At 36.6% G+C, this 22,706-nt stretch overlaps 1 protein-coding gene across 1 annotated transcript in view; it reads right to left on the reverse strand.

Annotated features, from left to right (window-relative positions):
• COPG2 (COPI coat complex subunit gamma 2) overlaps positions 1-22,706 on the reverse strand; it is a 150,715-nt gene that overhangs the window by 96,538 nt on the left and 31,471 nt on the right. The window contains exons 6-9 of the mRNA XM_058530084.1: positions 19,563-19,638; positions 17,992-18,084; positions 16,928-17,014; positions 15,693-15,850 (exon numbers count right to left, since the gene is read on the reverse strand). Of these exons, the coding sequence (XP_058386067.1) occupies positions 15,693-15,850; positions 16,928-17,014; positions 17,992-18,084; positions 19,563-19,638 (414 nt within the window). The remainder of the gene's footprint in view (positions 1-15,692; positions 15,851-16,927; positions 17,015-17,991; positions 18,085-19,562; positions 19,639-22,706) is intronic.

Consider the following 22,706-nt stretch of genomic DNA (forward strand, 5'->3'; position numbering starts at 1 on the left):
CTATAGGAAGTCCTTTAGACTGAAAGATTAATTCCAAACAGTGATGTGAATAATCAAGGAGAAACAAAGAGCACTAGAAATAGTAAATATGTGAGTTGATATAAAAGATTCCGTAGATAATTTTTTTATATTTCTCTTCTTAACTACTTTAAAGGACATAAAATTGTATAAAGCAATAATTATAACACTGTATTGTTGGATTTATAACACATATACATGTAATATACATGACAATAATAGCAAAAGGAGCAGGGAGAGAATGGAACTGTATTGGAGCAAAGATTCTATATTTTACTAAAAGTAAGTTAGTATTAATCTGAAGTAGACTGTGGCAAATTAAAATGAATATTCTAATCCCTAGCGTAACAACTAGGAAAAAACTGGAAAAAAAAAAAAAGTAAACATATTGACAGAGAAATTAAGATGATACACTGAAAATATTTATTTAACACAAAAGAAGGCAGTCAAAGGGAAGAAAGGAACAAAAAAAATAGGAGACTTATAACAGATAGCAAAATGGCAAAGATAAATCCAACCATATCAATAATTATATTAAATGTGAATGGTCTAAACTTCCTAAACAAAAGATAGAGATTGCCAGACAGGATCAAAAAGCAAGATCCAACTATACACTATCTACAAGAGACACACACTTGATTCAAGGATACAAATAGGATGAAAGCAAAAAGATGGGAAAAGATATGCCATGCAAATAGTAACCATAAGAGATCAGGAGTGGCTATGTTAATATCAGACAAAACAGAATTTAAGAATATTACAAGAGACAAAAAGAGACATTTCCTAATGAGAAAGAGGTCAATACGTCAGAATGATTTAACAATGATAAACATATACACACTTAACAACAGAGCCTTAAAATACATAAAGCAAAACTCGACAAAACAAAAGGAGAAATAGATCATTTAACAATAATAGTTGGAGATGTCTATACTCACAATAATTGATAGAACAACTAGACAGAAAATCATCAAGGATACAGAAGACTTGAACAACATAATCCCAGCTCAATTTAGAACATTCAACCCAATGACTGTGAAATGTGCACTCTTTTCATCTGCATATGGACAGTTCTCAAGGACAGATTAAATGCCAGTCATAAAGCAAGTCTCAATACATTTAAAAGGATGGAAATCATCAAAGCATGTTTCCCAACCACAACTGAATTAAATTATAAATCAACAATAGAAAATAAATCAGGGAAATCCCCAAATATTTGGAAATTAAACAACATATTTCTAAGTAAACCATGGATCAAGAATAAATCAAATGAAAAATGAGAAAATATTTGAAACTGAATGAAAATGAAAACACAAAAAATCAAAATTTATGACATGTAGCTAAAGTAATGCTTGGAGGGAAATTTATAGATTTAAACACCTATACCACAAAAGAAGAAAGGTCTCAAATCAATAATCTAAGCTTCCATATTAAGAAATTAGAAAAAGAAGAGTGAACCAAGCCCACAGCAAGCAGAAGAAAGAAAACAAAGATGAGAACAGAGACCAATGGACTAGAATAAAGAAAAATAATAATAAAAAAATCAATGAAACCCAAAGTTAGTTCTTTGGACACATCAACAAAACTGACAAAATTTCAGCTACGCTAACCAAGAAAAAAGAGAAAAAACACAAATTACCAAAATTAGAAATAAAAGAAGAGACAACACTACTGACCCTAAAGGAATGAAAATGATTATAAAAGAACATAAGAACAACTTTTTGTTTGTTGTTAGTGCCATCACATCAACTCTAACTCCTAGTGACCCTGTGTACAGCACAGTGGAACCCTGCTTGGTCTTTTGTGCCATCCTCTCACCTTCCAGCGCTATATCAGACAAGGCTCTGCCGCTATTTATAGGGTTTTCATGGTCAATTTTTTCAGAAGTGGGTGACTAGGTCCTTCTCCCTAGTCTGTCTAGTCTGGAAGCTCCATCAAAACCATGGGTGACCCTGCTAGTATTTGAAATACCAGTGGCATAGCTTTCAGCATCACAGCAACACACAGCCGCCACAGTTATGACAACCAAAACTTAACCACTAGACCACCAGGGCTGGCTATGAAAAACTATATGCCAACGAATTAGATAACTTAGAATAAAATGGACAAATTTCTAGAAATACCAAACTACCCAAACTGACTCACAAAGAAATACAGAATCTAAATAGACCTATGAGTTAGTTATTTAAAATCTTCCCTCAAGAAAAAGCATAGGTCTGGCTGGCTTCATTGGTTAATTCCATCAAATATTTAAAGAAATAATACCAATCCTTCACAAATTCTTTCAGAAAATAAATGAGGAGGGCATACTACTTCTCAACTAATGCTGTGATGCCACTATTACCTGGATAACAAAGCCTGACAAATTTTCACAAGAAAACTACAGACTAATATCCCTCCTGACATAGACACAAAACTCCCGAACAAAATATCAGCAAACTGAATCCAGCAACATATAAAAAGAATTATATGCCATAATCAAGTAGCATTTATCCCAGGAATGCAAAATTGGTTTAACAACAGAAAATCAATTCATGTTATAAACCAAATTAATAATAAAAGGACAGAAACCACATGATCACCCTAATAGATGCAGAAAAAGCAATTAACAAAATCTAACATCTATTCATGATAAATACTCTCAAAAAATTAAGATTGAAGGGAATGTCCTCAACCTGATAAAGGGCATCTTCAGAAAATTCACAGTTAACATCATGCTTAATGCTTTCCGCTTAAGATCAGGGACGAGGCAAGGACACCTGATTTCACCACTTCTACTCAACATTGTCCTAAAGGTTCAAGACAGTACAATTAGGCCAAAAAAAGAAATTAAAGATATTCAGTTTGGAAAGGAAGAAATAAAACTATCTTTGTTTACAGATGACATGATTCTGTACATAGAAGATCCCAAAGAATACACACACACACACACACACACACACACACACACACACAAATGGAACTAATAAATGACCATAGCAAGGTTATAGGATACAAGATTAACAGGCAAAAATCAATTGTATCTCTATATATTGGCAACAAGTAATCCAAAGCAAAATTAATAAAACAATTCCATTCATAATAGCATCAGAAAGAAAATACTTAGAAATTTAATAAAAGAAATGCAAGACTTTTACACTGAAAACTACAAAACCCTGCTGAGAAATCTAAAAAAATGGAGAAACGGTCTCTGCTCATGGACTCGAAGACTCAATACTGTCAAGATGGCAATTTTCTCAAATTGATTTATTCAAAAGAGATCTATTATTCTATTAAATGCAATCCCTATCAAAATGCCAGCAGACTTTTTGTTGTAGAAATTCAAAGCTGATCCTAAAATTTATAGGAAAATGCAAAGAAATAGTCAAAACAATTTTCAAAAACCTAAATATATAAAGCAAACATTGACAGATCTGAAGGGAAAAATAGATGGCAATACAATAATAGTAGGAGATTTCAACACCCCACTTTCAATGATAGATAGAACATCCAGATAGAAAATCAGTAAGCAAACAGTGGACTGGAACAACATTATAGACCAAATGGACCTAACAGACATATACAGAACAGTCCACCCAACAGCAGCAGAATACACATTCTTCTCAAGCGCACACAGAACATTCTCCAGGATAGAACACATATTAGGTCACAAAATAAATCTTAACAAATTTAAGAGGATTAAAATCATACCAAGTTATCTTTTTCAACCACAATGGAGTGAAACTAGAAATCAATAACAGAAGGAAAACTGGAAAATTCACAAATATGTGGAAATTAAACAACATACTCTTAAACAATCAATGGGTCAAAGAAGAAATCAAAAGGGAAATCAGAAAATATCTTGAGACAAAAACATGACATACCAAAACTTATGGGATGCAGTAAAATCAGTACTAAGAGGGAAGTTTACAATGAAAAACTATAATTTTTTTAAATGCCATCTATGATAATATACACACAAAATCAAAAAGAATTGCCAGAGAAGTTCTGAGAATTAACAAGTAAGTTAACAAGTGAGGGGTAGGGGTCATTTTGTCCAAAACTGATCTGCTGGCCACCTAGAAAAAAAGTTGGATTCCTATGAACCTCCATAACAACTGAACTCAGCCAAATGTGTTAAGGCAATCAATTCTGGTCAACCACAACCTCGAGCTTAGACTTGAGCTCCTTCCCATCATGCCAAAGGAGGGGCTGGTACTTCCCCAACCATGAAAGCAGACGTGGAGAATTCTGCGACTAGCATGCCACATCATATAGCTGCAAGGTTTGGATCCCAGCCCGATTATGCCAGGGAAGGGCTGCTTCCCCTCAAAATTTACAGTAAGCTGTCAAAATAGATTCTTGGTTACCCAATTTCTTGGCATATAATTGTTCATAGTTGTCTCTTATGATCTTTCTTATTTCTGTGGCATCAGATATAATGTCTGCCACATTATATTACTTCTGCATCCCATTCCTGATCACAACAGTGAGTGGCTGGTGCTTCCGTGCTTAATGCAGTTTAAAAGCCTCAAAGCCCAAGGGTTATAATCCCTCTCTCAGGGTGTGAAAACTGCCCTGATAGACCTCTGTACGCTGACCTAGAATGAATGAGCAATGGGGGGCCCAGTGCACCTGATATTGCTCCAGTCTCTAAGAGTTTCCTCCAATGAATGTTACTCCAGTGGGCTATGTGTGAGTTTTGCTTGGACACTTGTACTTATTTGCATAAAAATTGTTACTGCAAGGTGGGCATCAAGTCAGGTTTCTACTGTGGTTTTCTGGAAGTGAATTAAAGGATCAGAGGACAAAGACTCATTTTTGGCATTTTGGCAGCATGGCCAGTCATTGGAATGGCTGTAGGAAATAGCCCTAATAGAGTGAAACTAGAAATCAATAACAGAATGAAAACTGGAAACTAGAAATCAGTTATTTCTCACTAACTGCCTGTGGGAAATAGCCCTAAAGTCCCAATGAATGAAAAATCTGAGAGATAAGACTGCCCAGGTTAGAACTCCTTGGTTGTTATCAGTGGCCTTGGTAGAAGCGTCCCAGGAAGAGGCAAATTCGACTGAGGGGAAGGCTAAACAATCCCTGATAAAATTATACAGACACACACAGAGAAATAAGGATGCAAAACAAGAGCTGGGAAACCCTCTTGTAAAAGAATAAGGGTGGAGGATTTGCTCTACCATATATCTACACTTTTATGAAGCTATGATAATACGGCCATAATCTGTTGCTGGCACAGGGATAGAAATACAGAGCAGCAAAGAACAGGAACCCAGAAACAGACCAATGCATACAAGGATACTTGATTTATGACCAAACAGTGAGTATGGACAGATATTTCAACAAATGGTGCTAGGACTACTCAGTATACATATGGGAGAAAAAAGAAACTAGACTGCTACCTCATACCATATCCAAAAAACAATTCCAGGTAGATCATAGAGCTAAAACACGAAAGTTAAAACTATAATGCTTATAGAAAATACTACAGAAGATATATTTGAGAACTTGGAGTAGAAAAAGATTTCTTGAACAAGACACCAAAAACAATATTCCAAAAGTAAACGATTGATAAATTTGACCACGTTACATTTAAGAAGTTCTGTTCATCAAAAGACACCAAGAAAGGAAACAAACTTGAGTGGGAAAAGCTATCTGCAACACATACAGCCAACAAAGGACTCACCTCTAGAAGACATAAAGAACTCCTAGAAATCAATAAGAATAAAGCAGATAACCCAATAAAAAACTGGGCAAAACTCAAACAGGTACTTCAATAGAAAGGATATCCAAATGGCTAATAAACATAGAAAAAGGTTCTCAAACTCATTAGTCATTAAGCAATTACAAATTAAAACCACAATGATTCGACAAGGATGCCAAGACAATTCAATGGAGAACGAATAATCTTTCACCAAATGGTGCTGAGACAACAGCAAACTCAGATTGCAACTGGACATCCACATGCAAAAGAATGAAATTGGACCCCTACCTCATACCATTAAAAAAAAATCCCGGGGCCGGCCCGGTGGCAGAAGCGGTTAAGTGCGTGTACTCCACTGCTGCAGCCCGGGGTTCGCCGGTTCGGATCCCGGGCGCGCACCGACGCACCACTTGTCAGGCCATGCTATGGCGGCGTCCCATATTAAGTGGAGGAAGATGGGCACGGATGTTAGCCCAGGGCCAGTCTTCCTCAGCAAAAAAAAGAGGAGGATTGGCAGATGTTAGCTCAGGGCTGATCTTCCTCACACACACACAAAAAAATCTCAAAATGTATCAAGGACCTAAATGTAAAAGATAAAACTATGAAACTCTTAAAAGAAGAAAGCATAGGTGTAAATCTTTGTGACCTTGGATTAGACGACGGTTCCTTCCTTCCTTCCTTTAGGTATAATAACAAAAACACAAGCAACCAAAGAAAAAAACCAGACAAACTGACTTCATCAAAATTTAAAACTTCTGTACTTCAAAGGGCACTATCAAGAAAATGAAAAGACAACCCACCTAATGGGAGGAAATATTTGCAAGTTATATATCTAATAAAAGTCTAGTATCCAAAATATATTTAACAACTATTACAATTCAAGAATAAAAGACAACCCGATTTTCTAAATGAGCAAAAGATCTGAACAGACCTTTCTCCAAGAAGATATATAAAATGCCCAATAAGTACATGAAAAGGTGCTCAACATCATTAGCCACTAGGGAAATGCAGCCTTTGTTACTGTCAAACCAAGAATTTATTTGTACAATTTTTTTTCAATAAAACTTTTCCAATGGGAAAAAAAACCCCACAGTGAGATACGTCTTCACACCTACTATGGTGTGTATAATAAAAAAGACAGACAATAAGAAGTGTTGGTGAGGACGTGAAGAAATCAGAACCTTCACACACTGCTGGCAAGAATATAAAACGGTGCAACCACTTTGGAAAACAGTTTGGCAGTTGCTCAAAAAGTTAAACACAGAGTTACATAATGACTCAGAAATTCTACTCCTAGATATACACTCAAGAGAACTGAAAACATGTTCACATAAAAAATTATGCACGACTGTCCCTAGTGGCATTATTCATAATACCCAAAAAGCAGAAACTACCCAAATGTCCATCAATGGATGAATGGATAAATAAAATATGGTATAGCCACCAAGTGGAATATTATTCAGCCATAAAAAGAATGAAGTTCTGATACTTCTACAACATAGATGAACCTTGAAAACATGACTAAGTGAAAGAAACCAGAAATAAAAGACCACATATTGTATGATTCCATTTACATGAAATGTCCAGAACAGGCAAATCCATAGAGACAGGAAGCAGATTAATGTTTTCCAGGGGCTGTGGGGAGGGGAGAATAGAGAGTGACTGTTAATAGGTTAGTGGTTTCTTTTTGGGGTGATAAAAATGTTCTGGAATTAGTGGTGGTAGTTACACAACTTTGTGAATATACTAAAGACCACTGAATTATATATTTTAAAAAGGTGAATTTTATGATATGTAAGTTATATCTCAACAAAAAATATACAATACACCCCTTAGATTAGTAAAAATTTTAAAGTTTGACAGTATCAAGTCTTGGCCTCAGGAAGTCTCACACTGCTGGCTGGAATATAAATTGGTACAATCACTTTGGAAAAAAGTCTAACATTCCCTAGTAAAGAGATGTATACCCGAGGATCTAGCAATTCCATTCCTAGATATATACCCTGTAGAAATCATGCTTACATACAAAGCGATAAAGCTATGGTAATGAGGCAGTGTGGTACAGGTACAGGGATGCTGTTTATAGCCATTTCATTAATAAGTGCTCAAAACAGAAAACAATTAAAATGCCCATTAATAGAAGAATGAATATAAACAAACTGTAAGTATTCAATCAAGGAGATATAAAATATAATTAAAATGAAATAGAGCTACAGCAAAAACAAGGGTGAATCTTACACCAAAATATTGAGTGAAAAAAACAAGATGCAAAATATAGCACGATTCTGTTGACACAACGTTCAAAACAAGGCAAAACTAAACTTTACTGTTTCGGGATGCTTACTCAAGGTATAAAAATCTAAAGAAAAGCAAAGAAATGGCTACCATAAAAGTCAGAATAGTGGTTTCTACTGGGGGTAGTTATGATCAAGAAGGATACCTAACGCATTTGTGGGATACTAGAAATGTACTGCTACCTAATGTATATGGTCATTATATGAGTGTTCCACAGCAATTAGATATAATGTATATAAAACTAAGTTTTATGCATTTTTCTGTATGTACATTATGTTTCTCAATTTAAAAATTCTAAAGAATTAATATTGTATATTCTCTCTTGGATACAGGCTTCTAAATGAGGTCAATTGTGTTATCATTAATACACAGATCAACTACAGTCTTAGGTTTTTATACTTGATTTGTCCATTTCTGAGAGAGGTGCGTTTAAAGTTTCCCAAGAACTTAACTTCTTGTATTTCTTTAAGAATGGGCTTTACATATTTTGAAATAATGCTATTAAGTATATACAAGTTCATTTCTGTTACATCACTTTTCAGATCACTACTTTTGTCAAAATACAAAAGCCCACTTCCTCATTTTTAATGCTCAAACCCTAATTCCTATTCTGGTTTATATTAATATTGCTAAACAGCACTTTTTTTGTTAGTATATATCTAGCATATATTTTTGATATATTTATTTTAAATGTTTCTTTGTCATTTTGTTTAGAAGTATCTTTTCTATACAATAGATCTCTATTTTGTTTACCCAATATGAGACTCTTTTAATAAGTAATCCCTTAATAATGTAAGTAAACCCACTAACATTTATTATGATAACTGAAATATTTTATTTGCTAGCCAGCCTCCAAGATGGTCCCCCAAAACCTCCACTTTTAAACATCCACATCCTTGTGTAGTTCCCCCCCATATTATACTAGGGTTGGTCTGTGTGACCAAGAGAACACATCAGAGGTGATAGCACGTCGCTTTTGAGACTAGGTTATAAAACACTGCAGCTTCCATCTTAGGCTCTCTCCCTCAGTTCACTTACTTTGGAGAAGCCAGCTGCCATGCTGTGAGGACATTACGACAGCCTAGAGAGAGGCTCTCAAAGTGAGAAACTGAAGCATCTGGACAACCGCTAGGGAGAAAGTGAGGCCTGTCAACAACTACATGAGTGAAACTGGAAGTGGATCCTCCAGATCCAGATGACTGCAGCTCTGGCTGACAACTTGACTGCAACTTCACGCGGGACCCTGAACCAAACTAGACAGCTCAGCCAGTTCCAGATTCCTGACCACAGAAACTGCGAGATAATAAATGTCTGTTATAAGCTGCTAAGTTTTGGGCTAATCTGTCATACAGCTAGAGATAACTAACCCTTTTACACTTAATTCCACCCAATTTATTTTGTTTTCTATTTATACACTTTATTATTTTTTCCTTACCAACCTTCAGTCGTTTTCTTTGTTCCATTTTTATTTCAACATTTTTAAACCTTTACATTCCATTTATATTCTTAGTTACTAACCCAATTATTTTTCTAACAAAATTTAATATTAATCATTAATGATATTTTTCTCCCAAACAAGACCACAAAAAAAAGCTTAGCATGCTTTTACTTCCATCTAATACCACCTTCTACACCATTATTTATCATGTTGCTGTCTTCTGGAATGTTTGAGATTGTTATTCAATTTTTAAAAGTTACAATATCATCTATTTAGAATGATCAATTTTTATACTAATTTTATTGCTCACTATTACTTCTTAAATCCCACTATTGCCTTCTGAGTATTTGTTCATGCTGGAGTAAATCTATAAATAATTCTTACAAAGTGATTGGTAAACTATTTGTGGTAAACACTTATGTTTGACAATACCTTTCTTTCACCCTCACTGCGACAGTTTGGCTGGGTATAGAATTCTAGGCTGACAGTTATCTTCCCACAGCACTGTGAATACACTGCTCCATTGCTGCCTTGCATGCAATGCAGCTGAGAGAAATCTGAATAAAACTAGGGGTCAAATATCTTTACTTTCATACAATTTTTAGAATTGTCGCTTTATCCTTGATGTTAAAAAAAAAATTCAGTGTTAGAACGTGCTTGCTTATTTATCTTTGTCCTTCATTCTACTCAGCATTTGATGCTTTGTTGTTTTCTTTTATTCTAAAGATTTTATCTTTCCACAGCTTTGAGAAATTATCAGCCATTTTTAAAAGTTAACTTTGTATTAAACTATAACAAAAATATAGAAAAGTACATGAAGTAACTTTTATGGATCGAATATTTGTGTGCCCCCCACCACCACCTGAATTCATATATTGAAGCCCTAACCCACAGTGTGACTCTATTTGGAGATGGGGCCTCTAAGGAAGTAATTAAGGTTAAATGAGGTCATTTGGGTAGGGTCCTGATCTGATAGGATTAATGTCCTTAAAGAAGAGACAAGAGAGACCTTGCTCTTCCTCTCTCTGTGCACATGCACTGAAGGAAGACCATATGAGCACACAGTGAGAAGGTGGCCATCTGCAACCCCAGGGAAAGCTCTCACCAGACACCAACCCTACTGGCACTCTGATCTTGGACTTGTAGCCTCCAGAACTGTGAGAAAATAAATCTCTGTTGTTTAAGCCATCCAGTCTGTAGTATTTTGTTATGGCAACCCTAGCAAACTAATACAGTAGCCAACATTGAAAATACTCCCAATAATTCTTGTTTCCTGGTATCTACTCCCTTGTGTAGTCCCCATCCACACTGAATGCTGACCTTTTTATCAACAGAATATTGCAGAAATGTTGGAATGTGTTTTCAAACGCTAGATCCTAAATGATCGTGACTTCCACTTCGCACTCTCTCCTTTTTTTTTGTGAGGAAGATCAGCCCTGAGCTAACATCCGTGCTAATCCTCCTCTTTTTGCTGAGGAAGACCAGCTCTGAGCTAACATCCATTGCCAATCCTCCTCCTTTTTTCCCCCCCAAAACCCCAGTAGATAGTTGTATGTCACAGTTGTAGATCCTTCTAGTTGCTGTATGTGGGACGCAGCCTCAGCATGGCCGGAGAAGTGGTGCGTCGGTGCGTGCCTGGGATCCAAACCTGGGCCGCCAGTAGTGGGGTGCGCGCACTTAACCACTAAGCCTCGGGGCCGGCCCAACTTCGCACTCACTTGTATCACTCGCTCTGGGGGAAGCCAGCCAAAATACTATGAGGATATTCAAGCTGCACTATGGAGACATCTACATGGCAAAACACTGAGGTATCCTACCAACAGCCTGCATCAAGGCACCAGTCATGTGAGTGAGTTACCCTGGAACCAGATTCTCCAGCTTCCATCAAACCTCAGATGACTGCAACCCTGGCCAACACCTTGGCTGCAACCTCATGAAAGACCTCAAGCAGCTAAAATACTCACAAATCCCTGACATACAGAAATTGCGTGGGGAAATAAATGTTTATTGTCCTTGTATTCTGGCTAAGTTTTGCAGCAATTTGCTATGCAACAACAGATAACTAAAACATAAGTGAATTATGATAAACTTATATGCGCAAATCATAACTGAATTATTACAAACCTACCATGATAAAGAAAATGAATATTTCAAGTGCTCCAGCAGCCACCTACATGCCACCTTCCAAGCACTACCGTGCTGCTGCCCTAAAGATAAATACTATCCTAACTTTTAGTGCTATAGATTAGTTGTGCCTGTTGAGTCTGAGATTAACTTAAATAGAACTATATGGAATGTACCTGTGTGACTTCTTAGTGAGATTTATCCATGTGGTTGCATTTAACAGTAATTTGTTCATTTCCATTGTTGTATACTATGGATTGTATGAATATACCAAATTTATTTTTTGATTCTAGCATTATGGACATTTGGACTACTTCCATTTCAGAGCCATTATGAATAACAGTACTAAAGGTATCCTTAGTCTGTCTTTTGACACACAAATGTGTGCATTTCTGTTTGGTATTTAAAAGAAGCCAACTGAAATTCCGACTGGGGGTTTGTTGAATCCATAGATCAAAATAAGAAGATGCGACATCTTTACAGTATTAAATATTCCAATCTAAGAACGTGATATATCCTTCCATTTATTCAGGTCATACTTTAAATAACATTTTACAATTTTCTGTGTAGAGATGTACACAATTTTTGGTAGATTTATTCCTAAAGATTTGATTTTAATACAAATGGTACCATCTTTTCAAAATTTTATCTTATCGATTGGTTGCTGGTATATAGAAATAGAATTGATTTCGGATATTGACCTATTCAGTTAACCTTGGTGAATTCATGTATCAATTCTAATAGATAACATATAGATTATTTTGCATTTTCTATACACACAATCATGTTGTCTGTAAAGACAGTTTTATGTCTTCTTTCAAATCTTTAGATGTTTTTTTCTTGACTTACTGCACCAAGTAGGACTTCCAGTAAAATGTGATTCAAAAAACTAGCAGGCATCCTTGTCTCATTCTCAATCTCAAGGGGAAAGCCTTTAATAGTTCACCAATAAGCATAAAGTTTACTGGAGATTTTTTGGTATTCTTATCAGAATAATGATGTTCACTTCTATTCTTTGCTTTGAAAAGAGATTTTTAATCACAAATTGCCACTGAATTGCTTTCTTTGCATGCATTAGGATGTTAAGATTTTCTCTTTTATTCTTTAAATGAGGAATATTATGTTGATTTTTGACTGTTAGATTACCCTTGCACTGCTAGAATAAATGCATGATGGGAAATATTCATTCATTATTTCTTCATATATCTTTTTTGCTCCATTCTCTCATATCTTCCTCTGGAATTCCAATTACATATCAAGTGGTAGGCCACTTGCTATTACCTCACAGTTCTCTGAAACTCTGTTTATTTTTCTTTAATCTATTTGCTCTCTGTTCTTCAAATTAGTTACCCTCTATTGCTTTATCTTCCAATTCACTAACTCTAACTCTTTCAGTCTTTTGTCAACCATCTGTAATTTGGTGTTAGGCCCATCCAGCAAATTATCCATTTCAGTTATTGTACTTGTAGCAGGCAGAATGGCCCCCCCAAGATGTCCATGTCTTCCTCCATGGAACCTGTGAATATGTGACATTACATGACATAGACCAACCCCTGGCTGACACCAGCAAGGAAAGAGGGACCTACAATCCATGACCACAAAGCAATGAGACTGGAAGTGGATTCTTCCCCAAAGCCTCCAGTAAGCAACAACACCCTGCCAACATCTTGACTTTAGCCCATGAGACCTATGTCTAACCTACAGAACTGTGAGATCAGAAATGGATGTTGTGATAGGCCGTTACATTTGTGGTTAATTTGTTAACGGCAGCAATAAAAAACTAATACCAATTTTGGCACCTGGAAGTGAGGTGATGCTGTAACAAATACCTAAAATTGTGGACATGTCTTTGGAATCAGGAAGTGGGTGAAGGCTAGAAGAATTTTAGTAGCATGAAGAAGAAAGCCTAAATTGCCTTGAACAGACTGTTATTAGACCTCTGGTCTTTAAAGACACTGCCAGTGAGGGCTCACAGACTGCTTATAGAAAGCTGGTCTTGGAGGATCAGAAGGAAGTGAGGAACTTATTATAAACGGAGTTAGGGGGATCCTTGTAAGGTATCGGCAGAGAGCTTAGTGGAATTATGTCCTACAGTTATGTGGAAAGCAGAATTTGTAAATCATGAACTTGGATATTTACTTGAGGGAATTTCCAAGGAAAGTGTTCAAGGTATGACCCAGTTTCTTGCTGTTTACAGTAAAATGTGAGATGGCAAATTCTACCAGTGGACAGCAGCTTCGGCCTGTGACCATGAGTTCCAGCCCGCCTGTGATCTTCCCTTCCTGAAAGCCTGCCCTGTGGATTTTGGACTTGCTTAGCAAGCCCCAAAACTGCGTATGTCAATTTCTTAAAATCTCTTCATATATTTATCTCCTATGGGTTCTGCTTCTCTGGTCAAATTCTGACTGTTACAGTATTTTTAAGCTCTCGATTTCATTTTAGCTCTTTTTTATAGTTTCCATTTCCCCTTTTCATTCATTACAACTATTTCCCATTAAAGTCTTTAACAAATTTACAATAGATGCTTTAAAGTTTTTGTCTGCTAATTCTAATGTCTGGGTCATATCAGGGTCAGTTTCTATTGATTGCTTTTTCTCTTAACTACTGGGATTGTTTGTTCTCTTAACTACTGGTCACATTTTCCAAATTCTTTGCACTTCTAGCAATTTTTTACTGTTTATAGACATTGTGAATGGTATGATGCAAAGACTCTAAAATTTATGATGTTTCTCTAGCAGGCAGTGAACTTGGCTGGAATCAAACTCCAAATTTTCTCTCTTCCACACAGTGAGTTGCAGCTGAATTCTCTATTCAGTTCTTTCAGCTGACAACTTCTGCTTTTTGCCAGGTTTCCTAGAGTCTTCTCCTGTCTATACATAGTTCAGTGATCAAGCAAGAATTTTTGCAGTTTAAAATTGATTTTGAGGTTCACCCCATTTGTGGCTCCCTCCTTTCCAGGATTTCCACCCTAAGTTTTCATCACTTTTCCAATTTCAAACTGTGTTCTGACCCCTCTGTCCAGTAAACACTCTTTTTCTGTGATCCCACACCCAGGAATTGTGGAGTGCCCCCAGGAGACTAGCCAGAGATAGACAAATCTCCACCCAGTACAGCTTCTGTCTTTCAGGCACAACTCCCCTCCAGTTTTTGCCTGCTTTTCACCACTCACCAGTATTTTCAAATAGTTATGCGTTTTCTTGTTCTGGGGAGGCAAAGTTTTGTACTAATGATATAACCATTATTTGCAGGAGCGCTAATATAAGAAAGCTACTCCACCATTACTGGAAGCAGGAAGTTCAGCTGAATATATATTTTTTTAAAGAGTACTGACATGTTTTTTGTTTTCTGTGTTTTTTGTTTTTGTTTTTTTGCTGAGGAAGATTCGCCCTGAGCTAACATCTGGGTCAATCTTCCTCTATTTTTCTTTTTTTTTTTTGTATGTGGGTCACCACCACAGCATGGCTGCCAACAAGTGGTGTAGGTCCGCACCCAAAACTGAATGAAGACAACCGAACTTAACCACTAGGCCACAGGGCCGGCCCCTGAATATTCTTTAATATTCCATTTTATCTTCTCTGTTAACATTTTATTATATCTCCTACTCTTTTTTAGTGATTACTCAAGAGACTACAATATTCATCCTTATATTATCACAGTCTACCATCAAATAAAATAACACTGCTACACAAACAATCTAAGAACCTTACAAATGTGTAATTCCATTTTTCTCCCTCATGCCCTTTAAATAATCATTTAAATAAATCATTAAATGCAGTACTTCAACATTCTTTTTTTATGAAAATAAAAGGAATAAACGAGATGATTCTTAATGTCACTTTCAACTTTCACATTTAATTATTGTATACTCCATTATCTGTAAGTATTTTTTGTTCAGTATCAGTTTGTCACTGTATTATTAGCAATCCTAATCTATCAAGTACATATACCAAAGCATACATTACAGTAAAAAAAAAAAAAAAGTTGTGTTACTTGGAAGTCTATGATTTTTTTTCTTTAATTTGGAAAACATCAAATCCATCTGTAAATATTCATAAAGGAAATAAACTCTTTGGTATATTAACCAGCAAATGGAAAATTACATATTTAGGGGAAGACACTTACCCCTCCTCATTTTCTTTTAGTAAGCGACTGGCAATTCGGATCAGCATGCAGTAAGCAAACTGTGATTTGAGACCGCATTTAGTAAATTTATTCAGCATCTTAGAAACAGCAAGGCGATCATTCTTTTTAAGGTGATACAGGACTCCCAATGCATGGTACTAAAGAACAAGAAAAGAAATGTAATATACAGAAAGCTGAGGGGGAAGAGGATAAAATTTACATGAAAATAGAATCATATGGAACTAGATTTTTAATAAAAAGATACCCAAGCCTAATGTATACAAAGAGAATATCTTTTCATACTGAATCAAACACAGGTGAGACTGGAGGGATGAGTTTCTAATTCACCCCCAGAAGTTATCAATTCAGACCGCACAAGTATTAAAGAGGTGACATACAATCTGAAGATGCTCTAGCAGGTTCAGCATTGCCCCATATATCCTTAGCACAAAGGCTCTCAGGTCCAAGGCTTTACCAGTCTCACAGGTCTCTTTTAGTGGCTTTAAATCATCTGTGGCCATGTTAGTAGTTAAAGGATTAATCTCCTAAAGTAGGCATAAGAAGTGTAATTATCATGGTACTTTGTGTAAAAACATAATAATCAGAGTTAGGAGAGTGAGAATGTTTCCCACGGGAAAAATTACTGTTCTGTTTCCTCATAACTGAATATGCTAACATGAGACGCTCTAAACACTGAAAGGGGATAATAAGTACCCTCTCAAAAACAAATGGGGTACTTTACATAAAATTGCCAGTTAAGAATTTACTCTTATTCCTTTTAATTAGGAATAGCCTAATGAAATGGAGATCCTTCCAACAAAATGGTTTTAAAGCTTCACGCTTCACAAAGTAAAAATTACTCTTTAATGTTTTTATAATATCTACTATAATCAAGGCCTAAAAAGCTTAGAACTGAACATTCTTCTTCACAAATTATTTTTCCAACAAAGGACTGAAATGCATTGTGACCTCTGCAATGAGCATCTCAGACTACCACTGAAGATAAGAATCTTTCTCGAACATCCTTACAGCTTCTACTAAACACTGCCTATGGCAGTAATCATAATTAGTGGAATACCTACTTGAGAACACGCACTAATATGCCGCTTAATAGTAAACTGCTTAATATTAGACTTTAGCTAATACTAATCTGGGGAATTAATAAATTGCCCCTAAAATCTATGGTTTAAAGAAACCTGATCTGGACATAAGCTAAGGTGATTCAATGACAGTACCTGAACCATAATATTATCACTTGAAGCAGCTTCTTGGGCTTCATTGACCCAGCGCTTCACCACATCATAGCTTATCTTCATCATGTGCTAAATACAGAAAAAATTAAGAACAGACAATGCATGGTCACTAGAAGTTTAGAAACATGAATTAGTTTTCTTGGACAATCACTAACAGAAATTTCTAAAAGAAAGAAACAACTTTGTAGCTTTACAAGTATTTTATGTCTCTACTCCTGAGGCAACTAATAAACCGGAAACACTTTCTCCAAGACCTCTTTGCAAAGGTGAGTATTTCTGTGGGCTGGGAGAGGTGTGAAAAAGGACGTAATTAGAGGGGAAGGACAGCAAGGGAATGGACAGTTAACAGAATGGTCCTGAAATAATGTTAATGTTGTAGGTTTCACTTCCAGGAAACTCACCTGGAAGAAAGAAACAGAGTACTGATATATCCCTTGTTGTAAAACTTGACCAATTATATTCCAGAACCAGGAACTCTTGTGATTCAGATGATCTAATCCATTCACACATTAGTAACCAATTTTAATCAAATGCAACATGATAGGTTGTAATGAATAAATTTTGTTTTGATAAAAGAGAGAAAGAAAAGATATTACTAAAACAAAGATCACTCCCTGGGAGCAAATTTAGAAGTGGGCCAGGAAACTTTCAATCGAAGGACACTGCAGACACAGGGCACCAAGGAAAGCAGAGGACCAAGGGGCAAGAGGCAGAAGGGCAGGTCATAAAGGAAGATTTAAAGAAAAGAGATGGATCCTCAGTTTCTTCCCTGTCCCTCACCTCACCCTCACCCCCCATCTTTATTATGTGAACAACATAACTTTCTGATTACCAAAACCTTTCAAACATATGAAAATTTCATGTTTTTAACTGCCCATTTTATTGCTCAATGCTCCCCGCCAGATAAAACATTCTTGGGTCAAGTAATGGAGATGTATACATATTTTTTAAATGTTTCATTTGTGAAGAGAATCTGAGTGATACTTTGTTTTTGCAACTAGAAACTATACCTTGCATAAGAAGCAGGCAGCTACTTGTTTACTTACTAAGGAAGATACCAGTGCTGAACTGGATACACTGGAGACTTTATCCACTATGGCCTGCTTCATGTATCTTTCAATGGCTTGCAACATTGTTCCCTATTAACATTCATAAAGAAAAAGCTGTTACAGCAAAACATTTTCATGCAAAATTACCACTTCAAAATAATTTACAAACACCAGTCATATATTTGTTTCTGTGCAAATATTTAGAATGCATTAAAAGGATTATCATATAATAGAGTAATCATTTCTCAGAGAGTGGAACCCAGACAACTGAGTGGAAGCTTCAAGCAGGAACATTTAAGAGTATATGTAATGAAGAAGAATAACTGTTCAACAATGAAATTGTCTCAAAGTGGAGAATCCCAGTTTGAGGAAATATATAAGTAGAGGCTCAACCTATCTGGGATGTTATAAAAGAAACTCCTAGATGGGGATAGAAGCTGCTTCTGAAGTCCTGAAGATAGCTCTATGTGAAGGGAATATATTTTATATGGATCCCAGAAAGTCCTATAAATCAAATGGAATCCCTGCTTATTTTAGATACATGAGAAATTAAACGTTTAATATACTACTATAGTCAGCCCTCAATGTGAGATCCTCTGAAAATGAAGTTCTTTTTAAATTTAACTGGGAGAAAGCTTAGCACGGGGAAGGCGATGGCAGGTGAAGACGTGTAAACAGACTGAGATCAATATTCAGATAAACAGAGTCTCATTGCTAGCACTGGCATTGTTGAGTCGTACGCTACCAATTTAATGCTAAAAACAAAAGCAACAACAACAAAACAGCTGAGCAGCAAAAAATATTAAACCATTTCTATTACTCCTTCTAGGATCCAGATTTACCATTTGATCCTGCTCAATCTTTAAAACTTGAGAAGATACATATAAAATATACTCAAGCATGAATATAGCCGAAATATTATTCAATTTGCTTGGGAATGCCCAATGTGCTCTTCATTTTAACCTTTCCTACTCAGAGTTCCTTGGAAGGGACAGCCTAATATACTATATAAGCTCGTCCCTCCATACAACAGCCTGAGTCAAGGTTACCCCTGACTCAGACCCAAGTGGATACAAGCCATTGGCTGGCTGATGGCTAACCAGCTTCTCTATTGTAAATATCTGAATGAAGAGGCTTGAGCCTGGTAAATGATGGATCATAATAGTAAATATCTGAGAAACCTTGCTGCTGAGTTCCTTAGAGCTTCCCTATTTCTTGCTCCTTACCTCAAATTCTGAGAGATACATATCCTGTAATAAAGCTTAAAAAAAAAAAAAAAAACAACTAAACTAAATTCAAATGGTTTTTGTTTACTGCAAGCAATGTGCCCTGACGATAACAAAAGTCCATGAAGGCAAAAATAGAGAAAAATAGACTATCTAAATAAACAAAAGGAAAAAACAATCTAAAAGAAAAAAGCCTGGAGCCACAAAGCCTTTCTGGTGGTCATGTTTCTCTTACACTGAAGATTCATAAAGTCAGACTAGGGAATCCTACTAAATTTACATGGCCACCTGCAGATAAACAAAGTGCCGCCTTTGAGCCTCAGTAAAACAAAGAGAACTTACATCAGTGATTCTGCAGAGAGCCCTGATGGCCGGGCCTCGGTACACATCTTCCTTTCCAGTCATGTCCTTAGTCAGACTAAGAAAAATCAAATTCGTTACTATAAGATCAATTAGAATAAAGTCTTCTCTCCTGCAGTCCATCCCTAGCTAATTCCAGTTGTCCCCAAAATTATCTTAATGTAGCTACTGATTCAATAAATATTTCTTGAGTGTTTTCTTTGGATAAATATTAAAACTACTGGATAGAAGACTGTTCTAAATCAGTGAGAAAAACAAAGTCTTTGCTTTCACAGAGCTTACATTCTAGCAGGAAGAGAGAGAGAATAATCACATAAACACAATATATACATTATTCTAGATACTGATAATTCGCATAGAAAATAAAATAAAGACAATGGGATAGAGAGACCCAAGCTGAAATCCCCGAAAATCCGAAAAACCCATCAGACTAGACAACTCTTTAAAAGAAACTGACTAAAATTATTAACTCATGAGGTCTCTCTCTCAGACATGGCTTTCTAAAGTAACAAGTGTCAATGGCTTCAGACCTTTCTGCTGAGCTTCAAAAACAGGCAGAGAAGTGTGGACTGATGTACAAAATTTCATGTTCAACTTTAAAGAGGTTTTTAGCCTTTATATTATATTATTCACTCTTTTATTGTCCCTTCCCCTGTCCTCCATGCATTTATACTACCCCAAACTGACTAACCATCTCCTTCCTCACTCAACTCCCTTCACATAATCCAAAATGGCATATAACACCAACTCACTCCATTAGGACACTAAAAGGAGAAAGTTGTGAATAACTGACAGTCCTTCAGTTTCTTTTTTCAATTATAAAAGTATTTCATTCATATAACAATACATTTTCCAAATATTCAGAAAGGTACAAAATATAAAGTCTAAGTCTCCCCTCACCTACCCTACCTTATAGAGCCACTCAACTAGAGATGACCATTGTGAACAGTTGTTCATGTTTTCTTAAGGAAGTTTATAAAAATCTATACAACCCCAGAGATTTATTAAAATGCATGCCAATGGATCTCCACTCTCCTGGCACCTTCCTTTTTTACTTAATAATCTAACTTGAGAATCTTCCCATATTGGCAGATTTTTTTAAATATCCAAATATAGATTATCTAAAATATCTTTTTAATGCTAGCACAGATTTCACTGTTTGGATATAAATAATTTATTAACCAGTCTTTTTCACAAATATTTGCATTTTTCCAATTAGATCAAAAAACTCACACTTGGCAGGTTTGGTTTCTTCTGAGGTCTCTCTCCTTGGCTTGTAGATGGCACGAAAGTTGCCATACACAATACATAAACAAATAGGCGTGGCTGTGTTCCAATAAAACTTTGTTTACTAAATGAGGCAGCAGTTTTGGCCATGAGCCACAGTTTGCCAACCCTCGTTCTGTACTTCTTAGCTTGGGCTGCCCTGACAGCAGAAGTTTACATACAGGTAGTTTACCCGGGAATGTGTTCTGAGGGAGGAGAAGTGAAGAACAGGGAATTGAACAAAGAGGGAGGGAAAATCACTCTAAAGAAGTTTTCTCTAGTGTGTCACTGCCACCGGCAACTTGTTATTTAATGGCAATCTTCTGAGGAGCCTTGTGAAACACATCTCAGAACCATATATCCAAGCGATGAAAAGGAAAGAATTTGTCCACTAGTTCTTAGCCCCTGGCTGAGAGTTAACCCCAGAGTGTTATCTCACACATGTGAGTTCCAAGTGAGTGCCCAAACTGGAGTGCCAGGGAAACTGCAGGGCAGGAAGTGAAACACATGGCGCATCCTTGAAGTAAGGCACCATCGATGCAAGTGAGCACAGAAGTGCTGACGACAGCCACAGCCAAAATCAAAGATAAAGCCTGAGAAAATGTGAGGTGGCTCAAAAGTGGCATCCAATACAGTTCATCCTTTGCACCCCTCAAATTTGAACATGTCCTCCATTAAATCTAATCTATCACAAGTCTTCAAGACGGTAACTACCCACTATTTCTACAAGAGACAGGAAGGTGAGTCTAACATGGTACAATCCTTGCTGCTACACCTCATTCCAAAGCAATAATTGATACTCACCGTCTCTTTTCTATAACCATTCACCCTATATTTCCCTCGTTCTTAGCCAGCACTTCATCTCATCTTGGTTATGTTTCTGGTAGGTGTCTCCAACCTTTATCCCAAAGGACCTGAGCCCTCTGTTGGATTTACCCTGGATAGACCATTGGTTGTTCCCTATTCACCACTGTCTCAAGCATGAATGCACCAAAATATACTCAAGTGAATTCTAGAACAGTCCTCTCTGCAATCTTTATATAGAAACAACCCTAGCTCCTGTTAGAGATCAAGGTCAACTACCTCTATGAGTACAGCAGCTCCTTTCTTTACCTGCTAGTCCACTAGCATGAAGAATCCAAAGTGACCCGATAGTGGTCATCATTTCAAATGTGTAAACTGGCTCACTTCCTGCCCCAGGACTTCTCTGACACTCGAGTGTGGGATGCCTTGTCACTCAGACATGTATGATCCAGAAGTGTGAGGTATTTCTGTGCTGGAGACAATACTCAACTAATAGGAACCAGGAATCAATGGGTTAAATGCTTCCCCTTTTTATCCCTTGAAAACATTCCCTGGGAACCAGGGCCTCAAATTCACATTTAGGGTGGGGATGGGAAGCATAAATTCTATAGGTGGGTCACTGGGAGTGAGGGTGAGAGGGGCCAGTCGTACCTAACTCTTGATTCCTGGACCCACATAGTCTATTTATCGGTGATGGTGCCATACACTGACCATTGATTCAATGTATATACTGTATCTTGGAGAATTCCCCAACCTCATAGGGTTATAGCTCTAACCAACTATCTCAGCTGAGCATTCAATAGGCTATCCCATCATTGCATTAGGCTGTCTGCTCCTAGGTGAAGCAGAATATGATAAAACTATTGGATCTCCTAATCATGAGCCCACTGTCACACCACTTTTGCCATAAAATGAGTGGCAATGTCATGTAGGATACCATGACAATAAATTAAGAATAACTGTTTGTACCACAACTTGGACCTACTGCAAACCCGTTTCATCTTATATTTTATGGTGTTTTTGCCAAATAATTAAAAAGAAATTATGTAGTCAAAA

Source organism: Diceros bicornis, chromosome 3 (genome assembly GCF_020826845.1).
Source record: "Diceros bicornis minor isolate mBicDic1 chromosome 3, mDicBic1.mat.cur, whole genome shotgun sequence".
NCBI classification, from domain to species: domain Eukaryota; kingdom Metazoa; phylum Chordata; class Mammalia; order Perissodactyla; family Rhinocerotidae; genus Diceros; species Diceros bicornis.